The sequence below is a fragment of the Terrapene carolina genome, unplaced genomic scaffold (assembly GCF_002925995.2).
Source record: "Terrapene carolina triunguis isolate 2854851 unplaced genomic scaffold, T_m_triunguis-2.0 Scaffold50129, whole genome shotgun sequence".
Taxonomy (NCBI): domain Eukaryota; kingdom Metazoa; phylum Chordata; order Testudines; family Emydidae; genus Terrapene; species Terrapene triunguis.
In genome coordinates this window covers 29,838-38,389 of record NW_020714480.1, presented here as the reverse complement: position 1 = coordinate 38,389, position 8,552 = coordinate 29,838, and the positions used below count along the sequence as shown (strand labels likewise).

Sequence of the window (8,552 nt, the reverse complement as noted above, 5' to 3'; positions counted from 1 at the left end):
TTCTAATTTGTTTAACCCAGTTATACTTTTGGCTAGTGGTTGCATCAGTGCCAAATACAGAGCAAATATAACCTCCATACTCCTGTTTCGGACTGGGGGTGCAGTGAAGGGAAAGGGAGATGTGACTGATTTAGTTGGGGTTTGGTCCTGCTTTGAGCAGGGGGGTTGGATTAGATGACCTCCTGAGGTCCTTTCCAACCCTGATATTCTATGAATGGTGGGTTTGTGATTTGGGGTGGGGGCTGGTATTGCAAGGATGAAAGGGACCAGGGACAGGAGTATGGTGAGGGGGTGGTGGGCAGAGTGTAGATGAGTGTAGTGGGGCTATGGGTGCAGGGGTAGATAAGTGTGGCAGAGTGGGGGCTGGGGACAGGGGGTATACCAGTGTGGTGGGGGGGGGGACGGAGGGGGCGGGATGGATAAGTGTGGTGGGGGTCACGGTGGCCAGGGTAAATAAGCAGGGTGAGAGGAGGTAGTAGATGAGCATGGTGGGGATGGGATGGGTGCAGAGGATAGATGAGCATGGTGGGGTGGAGGGCAGGGAGGAGCATTTAGGTCACACATACTAATTAGAGAGGAGCAAAGAAGGTGGGGGCACCGCTCTTCGGATTATCCCTCCCTTCATCACAGGCCCCACACCCCACTGCCAGATGTGGGTTTCCGCCACATACACCCCCGTCATCAGCCTCACTCTGCACCCAATGTCCACCCGAAGTGCCCGGAATCTGGCCCTCCCCCCAGGCCGGGGGTGACTCTGAATTGACCCCGGAGAAACTGAACTCCCGCCGTGTTCATTCAGCTGCCTCCCCTGCCAGCCCCGCATTCGCACTCGCCTTCCCGTCCTCTGCCAGCCAGCGAGACGCCAGGTCTGCGCGAAACTCGCGGGCAAAGCGATTAGCTGCCGCCGCAGGGCACAGAGCATAGAAACCTCCCGGCTTCCGCTCATCGCGGAGCATCTCCGGGGCTCGGTGGGGGAGCGCAGGGTCCTCCAGCTTTCACCCCTGAGCCTCCACCTGGAGAAACTCGACAGCTGCCGCAGGTAACTCCCGGACTTACTGACCTTCTCTTCCAGCTTTTAGTAGTAGGGGTGATGAAGCCCCGAGCCCTGTCCGTGTCTTGCTCCCCTCAGCTGGGGTTGGGCGCACAGGAGGGGAGGGGAGACCCGGACAGGGGTAAGGGCCGGGGGCCCAGGCGTGGGCCACAGCCGGGACTCCGGGCGCGGAGCCCCTTGTGAAACTTGAGGGGTGCTGCAGCACCCCCAATTCTTGCGTCTATCCTTCCAGCGGAAGGGGGCCATCGAGTGTGTGCATTCAGGGCAGGGCGCAGGTTCATCTCACCCCTTCACTGCTGCCGTCCTCCCCCCGCCCCCCGCCTATGAGCTCCTTTCCCTGCCAGGTTTTGACCTTCGCGACTGAGTTTAGTCTATTTCGGGGACATTTTCCTTCAACCCCCATCACTTTTTCAGCTAAAAGATTCTTAAAGGGGGATTTTTGTTCTGAAAGGACCTGACAATTGAACAAATCAACAGCTAACGAATTTCCTTCATGCTGAGTTATTTGTAAATCTCTGCAGTGGGGCTCAGCTCACCTCTCCGGGTAGCATAACTCCAGTGCTCAGTAATAATCATTAACTCGAATAACCTCCTCGTTATTCCAGCGCTTTGGAAATGGAAGGGATTTTGTCATTCCATGGCTATTACCCCTTCCATGGGTTTGTGATACATTGCTGGAAAGCTGACATGCGTGTATTATTTTATTAATGAAATACATTCATGCTGTTATTTTTTAAAGTAAAGGCATTTATTATTTTTTAATTTGGATGAAAGTTTGCAACATGGGTTTATGATTCCTAGCACACTTTGGATCCTCTGAGAAAGTTCAGCTGTCTTTACTAGCAACTGGTGAGCCAGATTTCTTAAACAATTTATTAGCAAAATGCAAATATTTTATCAGATACTGGAGAGACAGGAACAATCTTAGACTGACAGGGACCTAGAAAGACAGGAAATAGACAGGGGAAGAGACAGAAAGCAGGCAGAGACACAAGACAGTATCATCCACAATTGGATAAACAAATAGCGTTAGATTGGGGATATCCTTTTAAAGTTGCTAACTATTTTATCTTGTGTGAATTTTCCCAGCAAAGATCTTCCTACATCCTTTAAAAAGATGTTACCTCTGATCTGAATGTAGAGGGGCTATTGGTTTGATAAAGGCTCCAGCTGATCCCAGGGACCCAGCATGCTAGTCTGTCTGTCTATCTATCTATCTATCTCTATCAGACACCAAACACACCCATCTTTCGCTTTCTTGCTCTCTCTCACCATTCTTTTTTCTAATTTTTTGGAAACAAGTTTGACAACTGATAGAAAGCCCCCCGCATTATTATTAATAAATCCCATGTTTTTTCTGTAATATAATTAGAATTTTTTTAAGTTAAAGATTTGCCAAAGCAATCCATATTCCACTGGATCCACAATAAATAAAGCAATAATAAAGCAACAAATTGCAGCCCAGATTGTTACTTTGTTCTGATCTAAAAGTCTAGATAGACAGATAGATGCTGTCATGTTTACAGGTTAGCCACAGTCCGGTCACCCTGCTTGCATTCCATCACGTGTTTGGTCTCTTGCCCTTACTCGTCTTGGGGTAGGAATCTCACAATTCTCCCACACTTAACATGAGATCTGGGTACAACCCCTGTCTGTGTCAAACCCTTCTTACTGAGCAGGTCCACCTGGCTGTCACCAGTGCATCCTCTTAAATCCAGCTACCATATTCAGCAGCAGAAACAAAACTTTGGAGAAAATTTAGAAACACACGTATCCAGTCTCTTCTAATCTCACTCAGTGTGCCAGGCTTCCCTTCCGAGCTACAGCTGTTGTTACCTATGTTAGCTAGATTGAAGCTGGCATGTTATGCCTACCTGTGCCACAATCACACCTTTCCGGATGTGTAGCCATAACCTCAGTGTGCCCTGCACATTGGTCTCCCATTTCTCAGGGAAGTTGGGTCTTTGGTCCTAATCATCACATTGTTCAGTGCAACCATGGTGCCAAGTCTTGCCTTTTCTTTAGGCCTTGTCTGTATGGGGAAATAGGGAGCAGAGCAATGATTCTGGAATTTAGTGACATTTATTCTGGAAGAGTATCCACCCAGAGAACTGGCTTGTTCTGCCCTGTCCCATTTCCCAGTGTAGACAATCAGACTGGCAGTGGGTCAGCTGGACCATCTAGAACAGTAGTTCTCAACCAGGGGTACGTGTACCCCTTGGGGTACTCAGAGGTCTTCTAGGAGGTACAACAACTCATCTAGATATTTGCCTAAGTTTACAACAGGCTCCTTAAAAAGCACTAGTGAAGTCAGTACAAACTAAAATTTCATAGACAATGATTTGTTTAGACTGCTCTATGTACTATACACTGAAATGTAAGTACAATATATTCCAATTTATTTATTTTATAATTATATGGTAAAAATGAGAAAGCCATTGCTCAGAAATAGTGTGCTGTGACCTTTTGTATTTTTATGTCTGATTTTATAAGTTTTTAAGCGGTGAAACTTGGGGGGTACACAAGACAAATCAGACTCTTAAAAGGGGTACAGTAGGCTGGAAAGGTTGTGAGCCACTGATCTAGAAGAATGCCCCTGTGATGGCGGCTCCATTGCTTGGCATTTGGAACAATTTAATCTAAATGGTTTGAATCACTGCTCTTATGACTGCATCTGTCTCTGAGAAGGGTGTTCAAACTGTCCATTCCCTCCAACAGGCTCAGCACCTGTCACAGAAACCCAATATATAAACCACATTTTGGGGTACAGATCAACACTCACCACCAAGCACCCCCCCAATCCATCACAGATTGATAGATAAGTATTGAGTGTTAGACAGATATATACATATTGGGGATGAATAGAGAAATAGATACATATTGGGGATGTGTGGGTGGATACGTATTGGGATGGATGGAGAGAAGTTTATTGGGGATGGAGGGATATGCATATTGGGGATGGCTATGGGATTTGGGTAGATGTATGTGCATTGGATGGATAGATGTTTATTAGGGTGGATAGATAGACATGTATTTGTAGTGAATTTTGGGCACCTCATCGCTGAGCAAAAAAAAAAGCCCAGCAGTTTGGCATTCCCTGGAAGTTTGCACCCCAGGCAAACTGCCCTCCTTGTCCACCCATAGAACTGGCCCTGTAGATGAGTATTGGATGGATAGCTGTATATTGGGGTGCGTGGATGAATGACTGGATAGATAGATATAGATTGGATGGATGGATAGATACGTATTGGATGTATAGCTGTATATTGGGGGGGAATGGATGGGTAGATCATATTTTAAATTCTCTTTATTAAAACTCCTAATTATTCACTATTATGGATTGGATTGTCAGATTGTCACCATCCTCTTTGAAGTGTGGACCCCAAAGCCGGATGCAGGACTCATTGTTAGTCTGACTAAGGTCATATCCCAAGGGAGCCCACCTCTCTGCTCCTTCTTAATCTCTCTCTCACCTGGAGTCCCTGGTCTGCTGGTTCTCATCGGGGCTCCTGAGTCCTTAGGGCCCAGAAATGGTCCCCAGTCCATATGTCTTATTTATATTCTCAGTGCCTAGCTGGATGGCCTGGCATCTGGTCCCCTTTCTAACCATCTCAAACCAATCCACCTTTAGCACATGACCAGTGAGTTGCTTTCTCTGGGTGCCTGACTGGGCCAGCAGAGTCAGCCACTCAAAACCACATGAGATTGGCTTCAAACCAAGATTTTAAAAAGTAATTCACGTTGACTTCTTTCTTTGCTTTCTGCTTTGTGACCCTTCAGGTGGGGCTGGGGGGTTGTCTCCAGCCTTTGTGGGGAGGGAGCAGGGATCACATCTCCAGCCTTCTTGAGGGGCAGGGGTCTGGTTCCAGCCTCCTTGGGGAGTTAGGGTGGGCATAGATCACATCAACAACTTTTGGGGGGGGGCAAGAGTTTGAGTCTCCAGCCTTCAGGGGAGGTGGGGGTCATGTCCCCAGCCAGGGCCGGCTCTGGCTTTTTTGCCAGGGGGGGGGCGGCCGGAGCCCCTGGGGGAGGGCGGCGAGCCCCGGCGGCGGCTCCGGTCTCCCCCCCGGCGGCCAGAGCGCCGGGGGCAGGGCCGCGAGCCCCGGTGGGTGCTCGGCTCTCTTCCCCCCCCCCCCCCGGCGGCCAGAGCGCCGGGGGCAGGGCGGCGAGCCCCTGCTGGGGCTCGGCTCGGCTCTCCCCCCGGCGGCCAGAGCGCTGCGCCGCCCCCCTCCAGGTGCCGCCCCAAGCACCAGCTTGGGTGCTTGGTGCCTGGAGCCGGCCCTGTCCCCAGCCTTCTCTCCACAACCAGAAAGGCTAGAAAGTGCCTTTTCCCTCATGGAGGCTGTGATTCTCCCACAGTCCGAGGAACTGAGGCTTTAAGAGAATCAGCAAAGCTGGTGAGTCTGGAGGTCAAACCCCAGAGCTGCCATCTCATCTGGCTGAGCCAGGTGGCCCTCCATGGCACTGCCCAGGGCAGGGGGAGACGGGGTGGGACTGATGCAAAGCTCTGCCTGGTTACTGAGTAGTGGCACTAACGTAATTTCTGTTATTTCTCTCTCCCCTCCTCAGTTTGTCCAGTTCCCTCTGGCTGCCTCCTATAGGCCTCTCCCAACCCCCTGCCCTGTTCCACACTCCCCTCAATCCTCTGTTCTGTCCCTCTCTGTTCCTCACACCCCAATCCCAGACCCATAGCCCTCTATCCCATACTCGGATTGCTTGTCCCATTCCTCTCATTCCAGCCCTATACAAACCTGCTTCATTCCCCCTCCATCCCATATTCCCATCCCGATCCCCTGCCCTGTTACTCCGTTCTTGCTCTATACACCCCTGCCTCCTGCCCTTTACCTCTCCATCCAATATTCAACCCTACACCATTCTCCGCCCTGGTCCCATCCCCCTACTGGCCCGATGCCACTACCACCACCTGGTCTGTCATTCTTCCCCCCAGGGCAGGTGGCTCGAGTCTGTGAGGCCCTGCAAGAGAGTGGGGAGTTCGAGCGTCTGGCACGGTTCCTTTGGGCCTTGCCACCTACCCTTGCCCACAGGTGCCACCAGGCCCCTCCATGGGTGCCGGCCTGCCCTGAGCTGGAGCTGCTGGGCCCCCACACCTCAGCCCTGCTAGCACCCTATTTCAGCCAGGCCTCACCCTGTGGGGCCCCAGGGACCTTGGGGGGCCTGGACCAGTACCCATCATGCAGGAGACTATCATTCTCAGCCTTCCCCAACAGCAACATCCAGCACAGGGCCAGCAGCTTCAAGGTGAGCAGGGCATCGGGTGGTGGGGTAGGAGAGGAAAAGGGTCATGAGCAGCAGACTGACAGTCCCTTGGTGAGAGAATAGACAGTAGGGGACAATCCCCCACCCCGAGGGAATAGACTGTGGGCCATGATTAAATAGACTGTTGGGGACAACCCCCCCCCCCCCCCCCCCCAAGAGGAAGGCGCTGTAGGGCAATCCCACCTCCTCCTCAGATGGGACAGACTGGAGGAGATGATCCTGTCTCCCACAACCACTGCCCAGTGAAAGATTGCAGTGGATGCTGCTGCCCACCAGGACGGTGAATGCTCTATATGGGACTGTGTATGGCTGGGGAGGCTCATCAGGGTGGGGCATAAGGGTCTCCCTGCTGACCCCATTCCCGTGTTGGTATCTGTCCCACTGCCCTTCTTTCTTTCCCCAGGAGAAGACACGGAACCTGCTGCGGGAATGGTACCTACAGGACCCCTACCCCAACCCCTCCCGCAAGCGCCACCTGGCCCATGCCACTGGCCTTACCCCCACCCAGGTGGGGAACTGGTTCAAGAACCGCCGACAGCGGGACCGTGCTGCCTCAGCCAAGAAAAGGTGAGAGGCCTGAACCTCCCCAGGATCCAAGATGGTGCCTGCCCCAGCCTGCAGCACACAGGCCAAGTGGGACTGGATGGGATAGGAGACATACATGGAATATGCAAGGAGTGGGGCTGGGGCAGTAAGGGGTCCTGTGCTGCAGAGAGTGGGGTGGGGTGCTCAGTAGAAGGCACCGTGCTGCTGGGAGCGAGTGGGCCAGTAGAGTGTGCTGTGCTGCAAGGATCATGGTGGAGGCTCAGTATGGGTTGCTGTTCTTCAGAGATTGGAATGGGGTGTCAGTAGAGGGCGCCATGATTCAGGAAGAGGGGCAGGGGCTGAATAGGGGGCATCATGCTGCATGGAGTCAGGTGGCAGGGGTGCAGTAGAACAGAGGTTATCAACCTTTTTCTTTCTGAGGCCCCCCTCAACACGCTATAAAAACTCCAGGGCCCAGTGGGAGAGAGGGGGAAATCGGGGCTCCGGGACAAGGGTGGGCCCTCAGGCGTAGTTTGACTTCTGTTGTGGTGGGGGCAGGGGCTGGAGGGGCTTGGGCCAGCTCTGCACAGTGGGGTCCAGGAAGGCAGTGCCACCTCCATCCTTTGACTCACCACAGCAGGCCACCCAGCCTGTCTGGTTGTGGGTGATGTGGGTTCAGCTCAAAAAGTTTGAAAACTGCTCAGGGTACAGGGAGGGGATAGCTCAGGGCTGTGTGTGTGTGGGTCCCCCTGCCTGGGCGGCTCTTACTGGCTGCGTGAGCTGAGTAGCCTCTGCAACCTCAGGCACCAGCAGCAGAAAGGAGAATGCCGTGGCTGCCTGCTCTATGAAACCAGCCGGAGCAGCAGCTGCCCCTTGTTTATTAGAGAAAATGTTGTCAACCTATTTCCCATGCTGTGAGGGCTGGTCCAGGAGCGCCTCATGTCTGGCACATGGGATCAGGACACTTGGGTTTTATTCCTTCCTCTGCCAGAGACCTTGTGCAACTCCCTACATCTCTCAGTGCCTGTTTGTTGTCTGTGCAGGGTCCAGAACAATGGGGGCCTGATCTCAGTCAGGGTCTGCAATCTAGGTTGGGGGTCTGTGCAGCATGCAGCATCCAGCACAATGGGTCCCTGATCTTGGATAGGGTCTGGACAATATCTGGCACAAAAGAGGCCCTGATCTTGGACAGGGTCTCTTTGCATGACCATAGCATGGTACTAATAACTTACAGGGAGGGTTTCTGCTGGGAGAGGGATTACTATAATTGAATGGGGCTTTTAATTCTCTAGTTGCATTATTAATTGCCCCCCAACCCAGACTCCAGAAAGATTCATCATCCCAGCCTCCCAGGGCTGAGAGTCAAGACATCGTAGGCCTGAGTAACACCCCATCTCTGCAGGAGCACAGCAGCGCCCTCAGCAGGCAGACGTATCCCACCTCAACCATCAGTGACAGCAAGAGCAGCCTATGAACAGCAGAGACCTGCACCTGGCCAGTAGTCATCGATTTCCCCACCCCCACCATCCCCCTTGGATGACATGGAAGGATGTGACCTGCAGGGGGATCCAGCCAGAAGCCACAGGACAAGGATTACCTGTGTAAGCAAAGGCTGAATGAGCTCTCCTCTGACATCTAGCAATGAGCCAAGATGAAAAGATTTCAGGAACAGACTGTATTTGCATAAACATATCTACTC

General features: G+C 52.3%; 1 protein-coding gene across 1 annotated transcript; it reads left to right on the top strand.

Annotated features, from left to right (window-relative positions):
* The first annotated feature begins 5,959 nt into the window (after positions 1 to 5,959).
* LOC113405715 (homeobox protein SIX6-like) lies at positions 5,960 to 8,327 on the top strand. The gene is made up of 3 exons (XM_026646954.1): positions 5,960 to 6,310; positions 6,732 to 6,895; positions 8,174 to 8,327. Exons 1-3 carry the CDS (start codon positions 5,960 to 5,962, stop codon positions 8,325 to 8,327), a joined length of 669 nt encoding a protein of 222 aa, XP_026502739.1.
* Positions 8,328 to 8,552: the final 225 nt, after the last annotated feature.